At 43.8% G+C, this 20,619-nt stretch overlaps 1 protein-coding gene across 1 annotated transcript in view; it reads left to right on the forward strand.

The window, feature by feature from the left end:
- THADA (Thyroid adenoma-associated protein homolog) overlaps positions 1–20,188 on the forward strand; it is a 72,348-nt gene extending 52,160 nt beyond the window's left edge. The window contains exons 29-39 of the mRNA XM_084584056.1: positions 47–323; positions 2,231–2,331; positions 4,108–4,193; positions 5,950–6,353; positions 6,720–6,797; positions 6,874–6,914; positions 11,990–12,059; positions 12,626–12,773; positions 14,483–14,593; positions 15,252–15,403; positions 19,683–20,188. Of these exons, the coding sequence (XP_084440182.1) occupies positions 47–323; positions 2,231–2,331; positions 4,108–4,193; positions 5,950–6,353; positions 6,720–6,797; positions 6,874–6,914; positions 11,990–12,059; positions 12,626–12,773; positions 14,483–14,593; positions 15,252–15,403; positions 19,683–20,171 (1,957 nt within the window). The 3' untranslated portion in view covers positions 20,172–20,188. The remainder of the gene's footprint in view (positions 1–46; positions 324–2,230; positions 2,332–4,107; positions 4,194–5,949; positions 6,354–6,719; positions 6,798–6,873; positions 6,915–11,989; positions 12,060–12,625; positions 12,774–14,482; positions 14,594–15,251; positions 15,404–19,682) is intronic.
- Positions 20,189–20,619: the final 431 nt, after the last annotated feature.

A 20,619-nucleotide genomic window follows, 5' to 3' on the forward strand; every position in this document is an offset into this window, starting at 1 on the left:
GGATCACAGTTTTTAAATGCTTCCTTGTTCTTTCTTTGGTCACCAGGGTGTTGTCATCGAACGCATTTCCCGTGCTGCTCCTGCTGGCGCGGCTGTTCCCTTCGGTGGTGGAAGGCAGCTTCCGGCTGGAGGACTTTGTCCCTCATGTGGCACAATGCGCACGTAGCCCTGTTTGGAAGGTGCGTGCCCTTGCAGCACGTGCACTGGTGCCACTGGTCGCTCCATCTGCACGGCGTTCCCTGCTGTTGGAGCTGGTTTCTTCGCTTCCAAATTCCTCGGACTGCCACATCAGCCACAACACCATCCATGGCACCCTCCTGCAGGTGCGGTTGGTCTGTGGCATGACAGTGTCCTCAATTCCATGCATACTATGCAATGCTGCCGAAAGCTGTGGTGCACTCTCCTCGCACTACATGTGTGAAAAAAAAAAAGAATGGCCAATTGGAATAGTTGATCAAATACGAAGTAGGTGCGTAGCACCGCTTATCCCCGTTATACCTTTCATGCATTACCACGCACATCTGCGATTTATACTCTCTCCAATATCTTCCCTCTGCTCATGCAAGAGGTCTGGCAACAAGTGGTGTGCCTGCTCGTGAACGGAAAGACGAAACCGTATCGACATCTTACAGTTGCTGGCATTTTTTTTTAATGTCTCAAGCACATCTATTTTCGCGTGCGCTCTTTCGTTCGACCCATGAGAGTATAAAATGCTTCTTTAGCAATGAAAAACGGCATGTGGAGGCAGTTTACATGGGCTTTCCAGAAAAAGGGGTGTTCGCCGAAGCGAACGACAACATGGCTGCTCTTTCAGCGACAGTTCGGCATTTCAGAAAAGAGCGTGCGATGCCGTGGGCAAGATCAGCTGTTCGCATGCAACCTTTAAAAAAAAAATGTTCTGGCAAAAGCCTTTCAAGAAATGCTGCGTGAGCAGCACGCTTGATGGAACTAGATGACTTACTCTGGGAGGTGGCGAGTAGCAAGAATCGTTTTCCGACGATGCTGCTGAAAGTTTGGAGTGAGATTGTAGCTCCGGTGATGCAAGGACACAGCCGATGTTGTAAATATATAAGCTCCATTTTTTTTTTTTCGTTTTATTTTTATTTGTTTTTTTTTTTTTTTTCACTTTGCTGTAATGGGATCGACCTATATTCCTACTCAACCTATAATACGGTTTATACGGTAGATGTGCCGTCGGTGCTAAAAAACGGTGCGATTTGTCAACTGTAATGGCTCGTTGCGTTCATAGACGTTCCTCTCGTGTCAGTTCGTGTTTTTGTCATAAAATTTGCGCATCTATGCCGTATTTTCAAGAACTCAGCACTATAGCTAGAAGAGGGTTGGTGTGGCAAGTTCGTTGTTTGTTATATCAAGGTCAGCCACCACAGCATGTTCGTTATGTAAGAGTTTTCAGACAAGCACTTCCATGAGGGTGGTATTGGGGAACTGAAAAGCATCGTGATATTGAGGAATTCACTACATGGATGTTTAATTGTATATGTCTAATATTGAAGCCTTTTGTTAGCATTGGTCAGTCTACTGCTTTCTGTTTTCCAATCTGTGTTAGAGCATTGTCGATCTTGGTGCATTGCATTGGACAAGTTGGTTGCCAAGAGTTCTGATGTGGGTGTACTGTGGGACCGAAATGAAACGTGAACATATTTTGAAGGCTAGGTACAGGTGATACTGCTAGGGGGCATAGTGGGACTCGAAGACAAGAGGTAGACAAGATTTTAGAGCGGGGGGGGGGGGGGGGGGGGGTGTGTTTAATGGCGTGTTGTGAGTTAGACAGTGGTGAAGAGAGGGAGTCTGTGATGGGAACTGTGTTGACGATGTGACGGTCAAGACTGATCGTAGCGTGAGTGAACATGAGCTATGGCACAGGAAACCATGTGGGGAATCCTAAACCTTGGAATAAATGTGCTTTCACCGTGTTTAGTGCATAATTGAAGATACCTGTGTGGTTGAAATTTGCACAGCCCTCAACTGTGATGATGGGTTACGACCCGAGTCATTTTGGGACATTAAACCCATAAATGAAGCCAAATCGTTGTTTGCTATCAGTAGCTTCAAGTATGCGAGGTATAATTTGTATGTTTGAAGGTTAGCCAGGCACGGTGGGTGACCATAGCAGTTTAAAAAAGTTCTGGCGTGCACAAATTGTTCCTGACTCATTCCAGGAGTGTGAATGGCTGTTAAAGCCATATTGTGTTGTGTACCTTGTGTGCAGGTGTTACAGGTGATCGGCTATGCGCGACAGTCAGGCATAGAGCCTTCATTCCTTCGGTCCTTCACTGCCAAGTTGGAAGAGAAAGTCTGGCTGGCAAGCAAGTAAGTTATTGCCTCCTCCCCCCCCCCCCCCCCCCCCCCCCCCCATCCCTTTGCCTTCTTCCTTTGAGTGTGTTGTGGGCTATTGAGTGTCGAAACTACCACCATTTCATAGATTGGAACTGGCTCGACCAGCAGGTATTTTAATATTGATTGCTAGTCGTGAATGCGTCCTTGGCTCGTTCACAGTTGTAGGAAAGGAAATGCATGAAAGTCCTTCTCAGGACTGAACAAAATGTCTAAATTAACTAAGATTGCGCGAATTTCTGAATTAATAATAGTTTTCAATATAGCACTGCTGTTTAATTAAATTTGCGTGCCACTTTTACCAATCAAACTACAGTGAAAGCTTGTAAATTTGGAAGATGATAATTTGGGTTTTTGGGTAATTAGAACTGCCCTACTTGTTCCTGCCAAACTCTATGGAATTTGAATGCTAATCGGTTCCGCGTCGGATCGTTTGATCTACACGCTGCCGCGCCTGGGAGGAGGCCTGGCGCCCAGCACTTGGCTAGGGAAATGTTCCTGCAATGGGGCGGCATAGTTATGGGGCAACACGCTTTTGAAGATGAGAGAAGATAAAACCATGGACGATTGAGCAAAGCCAAACCAGTGCCATGACTGGCACAGTAGCCGGTGGTGCCGAAGGGGCAGTTGCTTGTTCTCTGTTCTACATGACGTGCGAGACTTACGACTAAGTGGTCATTAATTCGACCCGGTTAAGAAGGAACAGGTTTCTTGGAATATTTTTATTTATCTTTAAGTGAAACACAATGAAAATGCACAGTCTTAATCAATTTTTGTGCCTATTTCAAATATGCAATTACTTTTCTTATATGTCAGTTAGCTTTCAAATTTAATGACATTTTCACTCCTTATAGAAATATAAAAAATTCTTAATAGAAAACTATTATTAACATGCGGCCAGTGAGTATATAGTGTAAGGAATGCAATGTAGGAAGTATTTTTGATCAAGGCAATAAGTAACTTTACAGCTTTTCCAAGTTCAGTGTAAGAAAAAGCAGTTAATGGGCCATTTAAATTAGAGCACGCACAATATTATTCCGTTACTTGCTCTAGATTTGAAGATATCCTTCTTGCAAACTAAGAAGTCGTACAGAACAGAATTTTGGTATCGCCTGATGTCCAGCCACCGTTTTATTTTACCAAGGAGGATTCTTTCTGTATTATTTGCTACGCGGCCTCATGACTAGACTGTGACAAATTGAGCTTATTATGCAGGAAAACAAAGTAATTTTCGGGTATTTGTACTAATTTTTGAAATTATTTAAAAATATTTTATTTGCAACCTATTTTTATTGCTTATATTTCTTTGCACAATTCTGGCCATGGTTTGCTGGATTTTTCATCTATAATTTAATTTTGCAGTATTTCGAAATTGATCTTCAAATTCACTTCGCACTCAAAAATGTAGTATCGCAGAGCTCTGCTTTTGACTAATGCAAACATTTTTTTTCTTTACCTTGAACTCCGACTCGAGGACTAAGACGCAGGAATATAGGGCGGGGCCTTTGTTCCAGGGTTTGCGTACCTTGTTTAACAAATTTGAACCTTTGACTTTTTGTCAGGTGCGTTATTATAACCCGACAATGCTCTTATTGCTCTCATCAGTACAACGCCCACACTGAGTTGCATAAGTAAAGCTCCAGTGCATTTGAGAACATTGAGGGAATAATTCCTTGTTCACGGTGAACCGAGAAACCGAGTTAATGAACATGTTAAGGAACGTGTGCATGAACGTGTTAATTTCTGCTCCAGGGACAACAAGTGCCTCGTGTCCAGGGCGGCCTACCTGGATGTCGTTCTGTCGTGGTTCCACTGCCTCTCAGACCCAAGCCAATTAGGTAGTTTGTTTTTCTAAGTTCAGCTGTTCAAGTTGAAGTGGAGTGTGGTGGGAGAGAGGGAGGTGTTTTGTATGGGTATACTCTATTTTCCAGTTCAGGACTACTTGCTGACAGGTCTCAGCTTCTGCTGCAACGGGAAGTAACATTAATGTCACGTGACCCTAAAGGGAAGGAACACTGGCCAAAATGTGTTAAGAAATTATGGGGGAGATGAAAAGGTCTTGCTTCGTATAGTGCAAATCGAGCACTACAATATCATACGAAAAAGGCTTTGCAATTTTAATTTGCCATTGAAAACTGCATAAAAACAACTGAGGTGCTGTTTAGCAAAGCAACCCTATTACTTTCACTGTAGTACCTGACATGACTATATGTCAGCAAAATATCGCTGATTTTCGTAACTGCGCATTGTTCTTTATTCTTCAAAGAGTGCTCGTCATAATTTATTATATTTTGCACTCTCTACATTGTGTCCTTAAACAAAAACCACCCTTCCTTTTGCACCGCGAAAGGCATGCTTTCAGCTGTTGCCACTAGATGGTGCTACAGTGTTTGGAATTTTGTGAATGAAGCGATGATAGTGCCCACTAAAACGTTAGTCTACGAGGCCTACGTTATTGTGGTGTAAAAGCTTTGAGTGCGGAAACTGAAAAAGACACTACTCTACGGAAAGAACGTCTAATTGCTGTCTGGCAAGTGAAATTTATATTTGCTTTCGGTACGCCTCTTTTGTGGACTACTAGTTGTCATCGCAGTCGCTGCTCATGGCTTCCAGCATCGGACTACATAGAAACGGGCACAGGCACTGACTGAAAAAGTCTCGGTAAAAAGTTTCTGCAGCATTTCTACCAAAACCACTATGGAATCAAACATTTTAGACATCAGTCTTTCCACTTCGCCGAAAAAAATTCGAGACCTAAATTCCAGTGTTCTGTCCCTTTAAAAGCTCTTGCCAGACAATGTGAACCATCGTCACTGCACACACGTTTACCTCCTGACGTGCACGTAATACTAAATTTAGATAACAGAGGCGTGAATCAACTGATGCTTTTTGTGAATGGAGCGCGGCATGCCTGTGAACTGATTTTAGCAGGGTTTTGCTTGCCATTGCTGCACGCAAATTTATTTGATAGGCCTAACTTATTGCACTCGAAAGCAGGCAAAAGCATTTACAACTAGCTTTAGTTGCTCCAGCACGCAACGGTTCGCTTGTGACGCTTTGAGGCCTTAGTGCTGAAACGGTTGTGAAACAAGTGGAGAACTTCTGGATAGCGTGCGCAAACAATCTATGCTTTGGGGCTCTGGACATGAGGAGTGAATTCCAAGGGGAAAAAAAAACTAAGGTTCAAGATTCAAACATCTTACAGCTGTTTAGAGACCAGCTACGGAGCTCGTGTCACGATTTAATACACAATATCATGTGGAAGAACTCTAAAAGTACTTGGAATGCGCACAGTCTAACTCAATATGGCCACCGAGACAGCGTAACTTTCCCTAGAGCTGTCCTGGTGGGAGTAGTTTCTGGGCTGCCCGAGAGAAATGGAACGCCAGACTTGTGTCAGCAATGAGTAGTCTGGGACTGCACGGGAATGAAAGTCGAACGTGCCTTATGATACACATTGACCTGGCTGTGGCAGTGGTCAACTTTAACAGGACATGTAACACTTAGCACTGACCTCTTGGTAGCCTCACAGAGCAGCAGACTGGCTGCTAGGTTGAAATGAGAGGCAGCGTTTTCGCCTTATTGTTATTCCAGGCGAGACGCTGCCCCTGAAGCTCATTGTGGCCACTCTGCCGGATGCCGCATTCAGCGAAGACAACAAGGCTGGGAAAAAGAGGGAGCCTGGGCGAGAGTTCTTTGTCACGACGCACCAGGACTTCCTCCTCGAGCTGGGCATGCGTCGCCCGGACCTCTTTCCCGGCCCTGGGGGATACTTTGGCTTTGTGCTCAGGTCACTGTCGTCGGCTTCGCTCGAAGCTCGCTGGATGACTCTGCAGTTTGTGAAGCGCACGTCAGTGGTGCACTTGTGCACTGTTTGCTCTCATCAGAGTGCGGACGCTGACCCCAGAGAGATGGTGGAGCAGGTTCTGAACCGTGTTGTCCACAGCGTCTGTGATGGACCTGGCGGGCATCAGGAGTACATGGCGTGCTTCTCGGAGGTGAGTGAAGGGAGTCAAATGCTCGTCTATTCTGTTTATGCAGTGATGCTGCATCACTATCTTGATACGAAAGAGAGTAGGAAATCTGACACCGCGTGAAGGTTCATTAGTGATGCCATAGGAGCAATTGACATAGCAGAAGCAGTATAGAGGAGGCACCCTACCACATGGATGTTTTCGTGCATGCCATCATTGTTCCATTTGCTCGTTCGGTGGCTTGACAAGGGCTGACATCATAGTTGCTATGGCAGCCAGCTCGGACATCTGACGGATATCCAGTAGATAGATGGTTGCTTGGGTAATTATGTCACGCTTTGTTCATTGAGGAATCGTGGTGCCTCATGCCGTATTGGGCCCTGTTTGCAGGCGTGTTCACTACTAGCATCCTGTAGTGGTTCCCAATTGGAGAAGCTTGACTGGCACGGACCGGCAACGCTTGGAGAGGCAAGTTTGTGTCTTTGTTTTGGATTTTTTTTTTTACCTTTTGTCTGTTGCCGATGTGACCTGGCATCTTTTGCAGGCACTGTCCTACCTCCTTGACTGGTATGAGAGGATAAAAAAGTGAGTGACCTTGCGAAATTGGATTTCTGAACCTTACATTTTTTTTTTATAGAGCTTCCACAGGTTTTTATACTGCCACACATTAAACAGATGAAAAATATATGTTTGTTTTTGTTGGCTGTACAATTGCTTGCAAGCTAACTTGTTTTTAGATTCCTAACTTGTGCGTTTTCATTCTGAAATCATTGCCTTTTGCACTTATTTGTTAAATATCATATACAGTGCAGTCCCCTTATAACAATATTGAGTAAAACGGGAAAATCCGATCGTTATAACCGATTATCATTATAAGTGAACTAGCAAAAACAAACATTTCTTTCATGCGTGTAGGTAAGCCTACTTACCACTGATGAGTGAACCGGGTCTCACAACGTAAAGAACACCACGCACTTTAATATTACAGGATACATAAATAGACGTAAGTAATAGCATGCTGTTGGAAATTCACACTTGCATGAGTGGCAGCCAAAGAGTACAGTCGCGGTGTGCATCGCTTTTAGTTGCATGTACGCTGGCGGCAGTCCTTTGCGTGCACAAAATTGGTCGGCGGCTGGATGGACTGTAGAACATCTTCAGCCTCGATGGCCGTCAAAATAGATCACTGACTACGAAAGTCCGTATTTTTCCTTGACAATGAATCTGCTGTTTCACCCCGAGAGATATCGCCTTTTACTTGGTTGACTCCATCTTTCAACACACAACAGGATGATGGTGATATGTCTGCACCCTTTGTGTAGCGGTAGCCAAAAAAAATGTTTCCCCTCATTGGATGATAACACTCTTCCTAAGGCATGCGACACTTCCTCATGGATTTCTTCACGCCAGTTCATTTGCGATGCTTATACACATTTCTCGCATCATTCTCTTCACAGTGACTGTTTTTTTTCTGAAACATTTGACAAGTTTTCTTGTTAAAAATCTTCCGAGAGGCCAGGAAGGTATCGTTGTACCCGGTATGTCGCCAATAATCATATCATTATGTATGGTTTATTTTTAAAACATGAGGGCAATGGGAAAATAGGAAAGAACTTGATCGTTATAAGTGGATTATGCTCTATTGCCACATGTAAGTTAAGCATTCAAAATTCATTGGTCTTTGGCCTATACACAGCGCTGACCAACATTTTTGAAGTTTTTAAGGTGGTTTTGGCTAATCAGTGGCTAGCTCACACCCTATGGTAGTGCCCGTTCCTGGACATACGGAGCTCCACATGGTATGAAAAAAAAAAGGACTTAATTTGCTTGCAGTTGCCTTCTGCTTATAAAAATACGAATTCTCCACTGTTAACTCGGCTTGCTCATATTGGTGGTCAACTTCCTATGTGATTGCCATAGGTGGCGCAAGGTCAAATGTTACAGGGCCGTTGGAGTTTTGTTCTGCTTTATTTGGTAATGAGTTGAGATGGGTGTAAGTCATGGCACTTTCCACGAAATCAATGCCACCTTGCTGCTTCCACGCAAACGAGTCTGAAAGATTGCTACTTTGTACCATGCCGTTTACTGTATTGCGCGAGTACGTAGCTTTTGTGTCGTACTGAGATGTTAATGTCAGAATTATGTGGAGAGTTATGTTCGTGCTAGGTAGAAGAGGTGGAATATGTCATTGCGCAAGTTTCTCGGAGCCAGCAGTACAGCAACAGCTTGAGGACAGGAAGTCTGCACACCATAGCAGCACAGTTCGTACAGTGAAATCTCGTTACTATGAACACCACATTAACGAACTTTTCAAATTAACGAATTTTTTAAGAATCCCCGGCAGATTTACCATGTTTTCAATGTAAAACTATTTCAGAATTACGAATTTCAAAATAGCGTATATTTCAGAATAACGAACGTATTTTATTTCTTGTTCTATAATTTTGGAACATCAGTATTACGAATTTGGCTAAAATTAACAGCACCGCAGCTTGCAACTCTCGCGTGAAACGAAACAGAAACCGCCGTTTCTGTGTGTATGGTCCGTGGGCTGTAGCTATCATCATCATCAGGACATCTAGGACCAGCTCCTAGCGCCACCATGAAGCTATGGTTTATTACGCAGTAGCCAGCAGGCCTAGCTGCCTGCGTTTTTTTTCTTCCTGTGTTGTGTGCCGTAAGCGACTCGGTCGTTCGTGCATTCGCGCGTGCGGGACGGTATTTTTTTTTTTTTGCCGCTGATTATTTTATTGCGAAGTTTGTGCAAGATTTGCGATGATATTAGCCAGCGAAGTGCCAAGAAGATATGAACGCAGCTGCTTTCACTGCAAGAAATCGATGCAGGGAAAAAGCGATTCGGCCTCTACAGACAGCTAGCATTGCCCCATCGACTGCCTCGATAATTATGAAAGACCGAGACAAGATTTTCAAGGGAGCATTGAAGATGGGATCATAAAAAACTCCGATGTTTTTTTTTTTTTTTTTTTTTTTCACATTGACAAAGTCCGTACTTTCATCGCTCGGTGCAATCACGCACGCGATGAGGTATTCCGGAAAGTGGAAGGTGTATGTGCTGTAGTGGTGTAATGTAGTGCGCGGTCGTGTTTGCTGCACGCGGCAGAAGAAAATAATGGATTTCTTCAAATAAATCAGCTTTGGAGTTAGTGCAACCTTTTCACTTGAGGTTTTGCTTGTCTACACACGTGCCTACTGCCAAGGTACATCATTTTCATACCTAGGTTTGACCACTGGCTTAAAATCACAGATTTTTTATTACAACGATATTTCAAAATAACGAATGATTTTTCGCGGTCCCGCGGGATTCGTTATATCGAGATCTGACTGTATTAGGCACTGGCACTCGGTAAGTTTCTAAGGAGGTGATGTAGGCGCGCATAAGTAAGGTACTGTTAGCAACAATCACCGAGTGCACAGGTAATGAAAGCATGGGATAGTTTCCTGTGTGAGTCAGCTGCATTGCACAAGCGTATCTGGGTTGTGTCTCTTCTAAATAGTGAAGAATTTTCTCTAGGGACCTGCAAAAGTTGCCCTTAGTAACAGGGTGTCTGTTGCAACCACACCTCTTGTATGCAATGTTGTTAACATGGCAAACATAGGAAAACCAATCAAACCATTTTAAAGTGTCTCTTATAACTGAGTGTCTCTTGTAACCACGTCTCTTGTAATGAGATTTTACTATTTCACAAAAAAAAAAAAAGCTGCATGACTGCCAATGAGTACTGCTTATTGCTCCTCTAGTTGCGTCATTCATCCTTTGTGCAAATCTGCAATGTCGGCGTTACTAATTTTACACTCTCCAGAGTACACATTCAATGTTCTAATGCACACTAGCCAAAACAGTTTTTCACGCCAGGCAATGATTTCTTCCTTATCTCTCACGTAGTCCTCTCACACCCTCGAGTGATGACCGACTCACACGTACTCGCTGCGTGGTGGAAAAATGAGCATGAGTCTGTTGTAAAGTACTGAACCAGTGCAGCTGTACAAAGGCTGCACCCAGAAGCACTCCTCAATGCTATATTAGATAAACCAAGGCATTCGCTCTAGGGCATGAAAATCTCCACCTGAATAAAGTATTGAGTGACATTTCATTGCGCTACCTCCAGTTGATCGACGTCGTTGTGAATGCATTGCCACATATTTATCATTGCATTGAGCAGCAATTACACTGTGTGCAAGTTGGAGGGGTGGACTTACATTCAGAATTGCCTTTTTTATACCCAGGGATCTAGCGAAGTCAAACCAGAATTTTAAATAGGCTTTTTCAGGTATCAAGATCGCTCCTGCGACACTATCATACCAGTGGTGGTGAACATAAAAAAACTTAGCCGTGGTAGTTTGTGGTTAAACCTGCAGTTACGAGAGAGCAATCTGCATGGCTACGCTTAGTTTTGGCCTGAAAGTAAAAATATGGCTTTTGCACATAGTAGTTTACTCTGTGGTTCCAGCTTTATTTATGCCATAGGGGAATCGCTTCACGTATGAGCACCCCTTGCCTCTCGTCGTTGACCATTCTCATTCGAGTGTAGAAGACTTCTAGGGGTATGACATTGTCTCTACGTTGAACTCCGGGGCACAGCGCCGTCACAATGTTCAAATGAACTTTCTGTCCTAGCAGCTCACTGTTGTCGTTCGCCTCTACCAACTACCGAGTTATCTGTCTTCTTCTTTCTTCTCCTTTTTCTTTTTTTTTTCTTTTTCATCTTCTTTTTACTTCATTTTCTTCTCACAGACAGGCATGGCGAAATGGCGAGACTGTGGCCAATGTAGCTCTCGCTAGAACAGGCAGATAATGTTGATTAGGGTGGTTAACTATTCTTTGATAATTACTTTTAGGCATCTAGTTGCAATTAGAGGTTTGTCGCTGTCTATAATCAATAGCCATATTAGCTCATAAAATTTTACGGCTGCACTGCGGTGTGCGCCGCTACTTGCTGCTGCAGCCCACATTGGAGAGAATGGAATCTATGCTCACTTGCGCCATAGATTGACAGTACTGGGGCAGTGCTGTCAATCAACACTAGCAGTGCTGGCTTAGCTGGAATAGTTTAAAAGGTTTATAGTTGAGGTAGTTTAGTTTAGTGCTAGTTTAGCTGGCAGCACTAGTTTTCGAAAATCGCGCGCTTTCGGCACAAGATAACCAAAGTTAGTTCCGCTACAGCATGTGCGATAGCATTTTCAAATTTCTAAAAAACTGATGTGATGTGGCTAGTTCTAATGGCCACCTACAAACCTGTAACTAGAAATAAGCACCTAACTGTAATAGTTAAAACCTAGTTATCACATGTTACACAACCTGCATACTAAATAGTGTAATTCGCCTGTTTCCTGATATCTGCCAATTGCTGCCGCAGAAGCTATCCTCGTATTTCAAAAAGCCTGTGATTAAACATTTTGTGTCACTTTCAGTGAAGCAGCCAGTATGTATACGCAGAAATATTTAGTAGATGTTCACTTTCCATTTCAAACTTTTCTCTGGAGTGATGGCTTTCCGATTCTCTCTTCAAACATGGGGGAGTGGTTGTTTTCGGATTAATTTTTTTTAGATATTTTGTTGGCCTTTGTTTTTTTTAGGAGGGAGAAGATTGGTCTCTTGCCATCAATGAAGCTGGTTTCTTTTTTTTTTTTTTCCCTTGCAGTGAACAAACGAAGCGATCTCTCCTGGAGCTTCTCTGCAGCTTTGCTGAACAACTGGTCAGCTCTCAGAGTGTAAGACACAACTTTTTTTGAAAGCATTGGTTCCTAATGTTAGAGCATTTGCTCAGTCCCCACACAAAGGCATCTCATACACACACACAAAAAGAAAAAGGAAACTAGACCAGTGCACATTTTTCTAGGGAGAGCTATTTTATTTTTTTTCATGTACTAACAAATATTGGGACAAACTTAGTATGTTCACATGTCTTACAAGTGTTGAGGTGTGGGCTAGTTTCATCACTTGTCTTTTTTAGCCTTGTTTAGGGGCACTTCTTTTGAGGTGGACTTTTGATAAGACCAGGTTTCCTGGTTCCTTTAACTTTGTCTTAAAGGGAGCCTACTATATAGATGCAGAAGTGATGTAGGCAAAGTATTGCACAGTATTATTTTTTACATAGAAATTAACTGTAGTGAGCAAATGTTAATGGAACACTTTGAGGGCAAGGTGCAACTTCTTCGCCACAGTGATGTGTTTGTTGGTTAGGCAGGTCATAACTATTACATGCCTGGAAGCCTGCAAAAGTGCATGGGTTGCCTGAGCAGTTATGTAGTCCATTCCCCTTTCTTCTTCTCTGTAGCCGGACTTGTGGGAGCGCCCAGTCGTGGTGAGGTGGACACTGCAGCTACTGGAGCTGTCTGAGCCTACGGAAGATCTTTCCAGGAGGCTTATGGCAAGCAACGCCCTGACTGCGCTTGCACCCATTGTGATCTTGGCCTACCGCTCTGGTAAGGGACGCAGAATGACGCCTCGACCTGGAGGTGGATGTCCTTTGCAGTCCAACTCTTGAGGATTTGGTTGCGTAAGGTTTTAGAGAGGCTTGTGTGTGCCAACTAAACTAGGAGCCAGGGGAGGGGAAAGATGGTTTGGGAGAGCATGTCTGTGCCAGGGGAGGAATAACACCGTTTACAGGCTTTGTACGTACAAACTGTAGGTCCACTTGATTCGCCCGCACTATATAAACTGGTTCCCGCCGTGCTGCACTTCACATTCATTTCAGTGGGGCATCATGGTGCCCTCAGCACGCCACCGTTGGTTTCAAAAAAGGTGCTCCCTCTGCGTACAGCAGCGATCATGGTGTCGACGGTGCACTACAGCATTGCAACGTCAACTATGTGCAGGATGTGCAGCGATTGCAGAGTCAGTGTTGCATGCTTCTTTATTTTATAACATGCACCAACTAGGCCAACAAAAAGTTAGTCTAACTACTCCCTTTGCGTACAGCGCAAGTAGTGATCGCAGGATCAAGGATGTGCGGGCTGCATGCTGCCGCAAGCGCACGGAGTCAGTGATGTGCGTGCTACGTGCGACTGCAACCTTCTCACGCCGCTCAACTGGTGATTGCAACTTAGTGGTGTGCTTTCCACGCAACCAGTATCGCAAAATCAATGACGTGCGGGCAGTGTGTAGTGGTCGAAGGCACAGTCATGGTCGTGGCTGGCACTTTTGTCATCCATAGTGGCCTGGGACAGTGTTCGGAGCATCTGAAATTCGACACATGGTCCACAGTGCACTCCAGCTGGAAACTTCTACGAATTTGTATCATCCTGAAATTGGTGTGATCTATGTTCGTATCACCAAGTTTCTGCTGTCGGTCAAATCGCGTAGCAAGCTTTCATACAAAAGCACACTTTACTTGAAGGATTTAACATGAATTGCCTGGTTGACATTGCACTAGGACATGGACTCTATATTCTTGCCTCGCGTCGCTGGTACTCTCTGCCGGTCCCACTCCCAGCACATCGGCTGTCGTTACTGAAATCGCACACAACTGAGTGACAGCGATGTGCCCGCACACTCAGTCCACTTCTTTATTGCTGCATCCTGTTTGGGCTGCTTCTGAACAAGCATTGCTTTAACGGAACTTGGCGTGACATTACAAAAGTGAGAACAGAACAGTCCGCTGCGTTTTATGTAGCAATGGTGCTGGAGTAAGGCAGACTCTATCAACTTGCTTTTCATTTTAGCGTTATGAGTGGACTAAATTTCAAATGAGATAGCTCTAGTATATAACTAGTTTGTTAGGTCAGTGTAAACACTCGCAATATTTTCGTTATTAGGTGTTCACAAATATGCTTCATTGGGGCCATCGTTGTGGGATTAGTAAACTGTGATAATAAGATATTTTGTGCACAGAGGTTAATTACATTCAGGAAAAACTAAATAGTTACTACTTGAAATTCAGTAGGTACCAACTGCACTATTAAAAACAGTTCAGCATTGAATGGCTTCATAACCACCACAAAATAAATGTAATGCTGTGGACACCTTTAATTTTCATATGAATTACCTTAGCTAATGTCGCAGTGTGGGCATGCGCTGTTTGGCGAGTTGTGCCTCAGATGCTAGGTAGCAGGGGACCTTGGTTATTGTGGGTGCCACAGTAGCTTTATGGGTGGCTTTTATTTTACGATTGCACTTTTTTCTCTTGTCACAGGTGGTAGTCTGGTGACTTTCTGGTGGGCACTGCTCAACTTTCTTCAGGACGACGAGGCAAGCATAAGAGACAATGCAGCAAAGACAGTCTCCAAGCTCGCTGCTCTGCTGAGTAAGATGCATGCTATGCAGCTGTTACATTTGAAGGCAATAGAAGGAGTGAAAGTGGTCATTTCTTAACTTGGGACTGAGGAATGGACAAATGCTATTTCATTCTGCCTTGCGTATGTTGCCTATGTTTAGGGTAAAACTGGATTCCAAGGGAAGGAAAGCGTAGTGGGGGTGGTAGAAAGTTAGGTGGGCGGATGAGGTTAAGAAGTTTGCAGGGGTCAAGTGCATGCAGCTAGCACATGACCGGTTTAATTGGAACTAATAATTAAGTTAATTCGCCCTGCAGTGGGTATAGTCAGGCTGATGATGATGATGATGTTGCATATAGATGAACATTTCAAGGTTTCAGAAACATTAACAGATGAAATGCAGGAGCTGCAAGAACCAACCTAGGCAGCCATTGGCCCAATATTGGTGGTGCATTGGCAATGCCCGTCCATACACAGGGCCAGTATGTTGCCAGCACTGTCTACTATTGTGTCGGTAATTTTTGAGGCCTGGAAAGGAGGCTTAAAATGTAACTAGGTTTTACATGCTTTTTTAACTTGAAAGGTGGGCCTTCTTTGCAGCTTGATAATGTACACAAAAGTGTGAATTGCCTTGAACACAAAATTTCTTTCGTTTATTTTCATTTTGTTTTGTTTAAAATTTGTGTGCAGGAAATCCGACTTATCCTTCATCCTTGTTTGCTGACAAGACTCCACTGCAGCTCGCTGTTGTCCTCTTTGCGCATCTCTCGGAACCCTCAGTAGCTGTCCCCAGCCTCATGAGCTGGATGCTGGCCAGCCAAATGTCACCTGTTGATACAGAGGTATGCTGGTGTCCAGTGCGTCTTCTATGTTGTCCTGTTTTTTTTTTTTATTTTTCATTTCACTTGAAAAGTTTCTAGGATGTAGGCTAAAGGCAAACGGTGAATATGTGGCAGTTTTCCTTTGTACATTAGGCAACTTTAAATGAGTAGCCTTACTGTCGTCTACGTTCTTCTCGTCTGTGAATCCTTTAAGAAACGCATTTAGTAACGGTGCAGAATGGCGCTATTTGTTTCAGTATCACCGTTGTCACTGTCAGCGTCATCAGGGAAAAAATTGGTAGACATTGAAGCTTTGCCTTTGGGCGTATGACACGACATCGTTCATAGCTCCCATTCTCCGGCTTCTCGTAGAAATCCTCGTTCACTTACATGCACTCTGCTACTCGTATATCATTAATCTTGTAATTTATAGCTGTAATTTCTCACGGATACTTTTTAGCATACAACTGTAATTGACAGATTATACAAAAGAACCACCTGGCATACATATAACCCTTCACTTTATTCAAGCTGTACAAACTTGTTAACGTGTGCTTGGGGCAGCTTGTGTGTGTCTGATGCAAGGACCCTGGAGGGCTACAGTTCGATCTCGCCCTTCCATCTTGGCAGCGCCTACCAACTTGGCCATCATCTCATGTAGTCTCATGAAGTCACACGACGAGACAACCAGTCAGTGCATGATTTGCGCCATTTATGCATTTTCTCGTGCTCATTCCAAAACTGCAAGCTGTTTTTACCTAATGCAGGTAGCTTTAAATATCTTAAAAAGCACTGTCACATTAAAACAACTGAGTGCTTCTGGCAGGTGATAGTTGGTAGGTGACGTGACAGGGCGATGATCGATCAGAAGATTGTGTGACTTCATGAGACCGCATGACATGGCAGAGTTGCCAGAAGCTGCAAAAACCCTTGGATCCCGAGTCAGGCACCGCCACCCTAAGTCCATGCAGGTATGTTTGTACAGCATAGTTAGAGAGTGGCTGTACATATCTGTGTCGGACAGTCTTTCTACGGCTGTGTGCCTATGGCTATGTGCGGGATAATAGAGGCACAAATCAAGGGATGAGTGATTGAGGGAGTAGCTAGCAAGGTTCATGTATGCAAATGAGTATCTGCAGGTGGGAGCTTTTATCTCTCTTGGATCGTAGCATAAAGGCAGAGCTAAAATGCCCCCCCCCCCTTTAGTTTTACTTGTGGCTTATTTTCGAACTGTGGAAGCTTTGCTTAACAGGAATCTGGGAGCTTTGTTTATGCTTTCTCAGTTAACTACTTGACTAGCGGTTCCTAAACTGGGTTCTACTGAACCCATGGTTTTATTGGAGTTCATTTTTGGGTTCTTTGAGCACCGAAATTCATGCATGCCTGAGCCCCGTCTTTTCCTTTTATGCAGCCACTAACAGTTTGTTCAATTTAGGCACTTTTTGAGAGGCTTTGTGCCTGTATGCTGGCATGAAGATTTCAAAAGAAGGAAGACAAAGGCACATGGGGCCGCTAAATGCCTTCTGGGAGTCATTAGTGTCCCCTGAGACTAAAAGGCTTGGGGAGTGTTGTTACAAATCACACATCATTACAGTTTTACACGGTAGAACCTCATTGATTTTTTCCCAGTTTATACGATTTCCTTTCCATACGCTCAAAACCGTGGGCAGTAAAACATCTACTCTAGATTACACTATATTCCCCCCCCCCCCCCCCCCTCCGTTTAATATATTCCCGGATAACGATTTCCCAATTACTACATTAGAAATTTTGACAAATTGTGGTCGTACAATACATTTTGCGATGAACCGAACGTGTGCTAAGGAGCACTCTCAACATGAAACGCTGATCAGTGGTGCTCACCGGTCGCTTTCCTGCAATGCCTCGGTGCAAAGGGGCAAAACGTCAACACCAGCAAACCAACATACGAGGCGCCCGTTCCTGCGGAAACATGACTTCGTGAAGAGCAGCGTGGTGGCTTCTTTGCAGTGCCTTAGGGGCATAGGAGTGAACTGAACTATCTGATAACTGCAACATTCGCTTGCATACCAGTGGGCTGAGTCTGGGGGACGCAGCTTGAGCCAAAACGTGACGACTAAGTCGTCGCGCAGGCTTCTTCACATCCATTGATGTAAGGGGATGAAGCATCTGGAAACAACTAAGGAAGCGATTCTCGTTCGTCATTACCTACTAAATCTCTTCTGTGCTTTGGGCAACGCGAATACGGACTAAATTCTGCGAGAGCTGAAAGGAGTTGTGCATACTGGATGTCTATAAATGCTAATCTACTGTTTAATGCAGTGAAAGTCTCAATTCTAAATGCCTTTGTACCTTATTCAGCAGCTAAATTTTTCGAAATCAGGCACTTCAGATGATACGTTTTTCCAGGTGATGCATTTTTTCCAACATTTTTAAAACTTATCAACAAGGTTTTACTCTTTTTATGCTGATGTCATCTTTTTCTTACCCCGTAGAATAGGGAACTGAGTTCATTAACGGGTACTGAGACGTCGAATTGAACTTGGTGTAAATCAGTTGGTTATCTCATTTGGATGATAGGAGCTGCTTTCAGTGGACGGTGCTTTTATTGCCTAGAAAAGACCAAAGATGAAATATAGTAAAAGCTCGTTAATTCGAACTTCACGGGACCGGGAAAAAAGTTTGAGTAATCTGATGCTCGAATTATTGAACGGCCTTGAAAAAAACTGATAACCATTTGCATTCTGGTAAATCTACATTATTTACTCGCATAACGAACCCCCTCACCTCCAAATTTTGCCTAAGAATTTGAAAAAAAAAAAAAGGCTTCAGTCGTTAGCACGCCCCTCGTTTTGTGCCCTGTCATTCTCCACAATGAATTTCTTGGCAGTGCGCCAAGATGCTGCTCAGCAATAACATCATGATATGTTTACCTTTTGGCATTGGCTTTAGCAATGGGGGAAGCGAACTTGGCAGAGTGCCAGGGCTTGTCTGGTTGTGCAAGCCTCGTTCTCAGTATGTGCGCTTAATCATGCCATGGGCGATTAGGGCGAGCGCTGTCTACTGCCACTCAATTATTGGGATGTGGGATAGCAGCAAACGTCTTTTGAAGCGCGAACGATGCTAAAAGCCAGCGTCATGATCGCAGCTGACTATGCGCTCTCATTAAGGACTGAAAAACAAAAAAAAAAAACCGTGTAACCCGTACCACACCATACGAAGTCACAGCCTTTCATGAGCGTTGGCTGGGACTGCGCCACGCCGAGAGTGCTTATCCATATTTCCGAATTAACAGGGCTTGAATTAACGAGTATTTAGTTGCTGCTTTTACCTTGTTTCATCTTATGTCCTCGTAATGGACATGCACAGACTCTAATATGCTGCTCCTTTGCTGAGGATGCTTTTCCTTTTTTTTGCCACGTGCTGTGTGCCATACCGCCCAAACGCGGTGACACGTAGTTCGAATTATCTGTTGCGGAACCGACTCACGTTCGAAGTAGCAGGCTTTTTTGTGCACAGATCACTATGAAGCTTGGCCGGACCAAGTAGAGTAGCTAGAATTATCGAGGTTAGAATTAACGAGCTTTCACTGTACTGCTATCTCCGCCACTGACCATCGATGCAATTTTTCGGACACGGATCTCAAACATTTGCCTGCTTGGCCTATTTTGTTTACAAATCCGATTCTGTCAGCAAAAATGTCTTCTGCTGTCTAACCAACATTTCATAAAAGGCAGTCAGTCAATACTTACTAAGAAAAAAAAACATTAAGCAGCGGTTTAGTTGGCTAGGTGTGAACATACATGCAGGAGCAAAATTTAGCATCGTTTAACCAATGTTTTGCTTCATTTAGCTTCATGCCACGTCTTGCCATGTTTAGCCATATGTTTAACAAGTGCTCTAGGCATTTATTGTGGCGAGGGAGGCCTAATTAAGGTATTTAGCGCAACTTTGTCAAATGTGGTGAAGGCATCGACATCTGAAACAGACCGTGATAGACTGGCAGCCTAGCACATGAAGAAACTGGCTACCGAGATGGCACAGGGTCTAACGAAGTGGCCAGTAAAGCTGATCTCTTTGCCTCAGCCTAGGTTCAAGCCAACTGGAGACAAGATTTTTTTTTCGAGCAGTTGTCAAGCTTCAGACCCACCTCTATAAAAATCATGAATGCGAGTGGTAATGCTTCTGTATTAGAAAATAGATTTGCCTGCCCTTGGTATCCCTCGATTAAGGGTTCCTCTTACATCTTTGAGTTTTGCTGCTCTTGACTACACGTGACAGTCCCTGTATGCGGTGATAACTATAAACCTTCTCGTTCCAGAATGACGAACAGCCTTTTGACAAGGGCGAACTGAACACCTTCGCTGAGGAGGTTTTCTTGACCGACGCCTGCGCAGACTTGCTGTTCAGCTCAGTAGGCCAGCTCGCCTCGACGACAGTATTCTCATCATCTGATTTCTTTGGCATCACCTTTGACGAAGACCAGACGGGACCAATCATGCTGAGCGTCGACGACCTGTACCAACACTGCATTTGCAATGTGCTCCGGGACACTTGGGACGCATTCTATAACAAGCCAGCTCTGCTTCTTAACCGACACATAGATCCCCTTTTGATCCGCATCTTTCAAAACGTCCGTGTTGCTGCTGCATTGGTAGGTAAAGTTCACAAGAACGAAGTCACTAGCTCCACGAGGGCTATTTTGAATGTCTTGCGAGCTTTTGAAGAGTGCGGCAGCCAGACGACATTCATTGCCAGGGTCGTTGAAGAACTGCGGTTTTTACTAGACCCACAAAGTTTAGGCTGCTAATTTTTTTTTTTTTTTTGCTGCTTATCACATGTCTTAGATGTTCCTTTATGGGCTGGACAGGGTTTGACAACCCTCACAGCAATGAATGAGGTTCTAAATGCATCATTTAGGACCTTGTTTTTTTTTTTTCTATAAAAGTTGCCTACATATGTTAAACTATATTTGGCACCCACATTCGATTAGATAGGTATTTCAGCACTTGTCGTACTGCATGTCTTTTGAATGTTCATCCTCTCTTTTTTTTTTTTTTATGTTCCTCGAGCAGCAAATGTTAGCTGGCATTCAAAGGACTGGGCTTAGTAAGGTAATTGTTATTTTGCACCAACTTTGTTATTTTTGTGACACGGTATAGGTTGTATACCAAAAGATTTTCTCTGTGAGGTTAATAGCTGGTTTTGGGCTTAAAGGTCCGTCCCAAAAATATGATTTTATATCAGTGTTTTTGTCA

The sequence above is a fragment of the Amblyomma maculatum genome, chromosome 11 (assembly GCF_055883805.1).
Source record: "Amblyomma maculatum isolate TAMU_Amacu chromosome 11, ASM5588380v1, whole genome shotgun sequence".
NCBI classification, from domain to species: Eukaryota; Metazoa; Arthropoda; class Arachnida; order Ixodida; family Ixodidae; genus Amblyomma; species Amblyomma maculatum.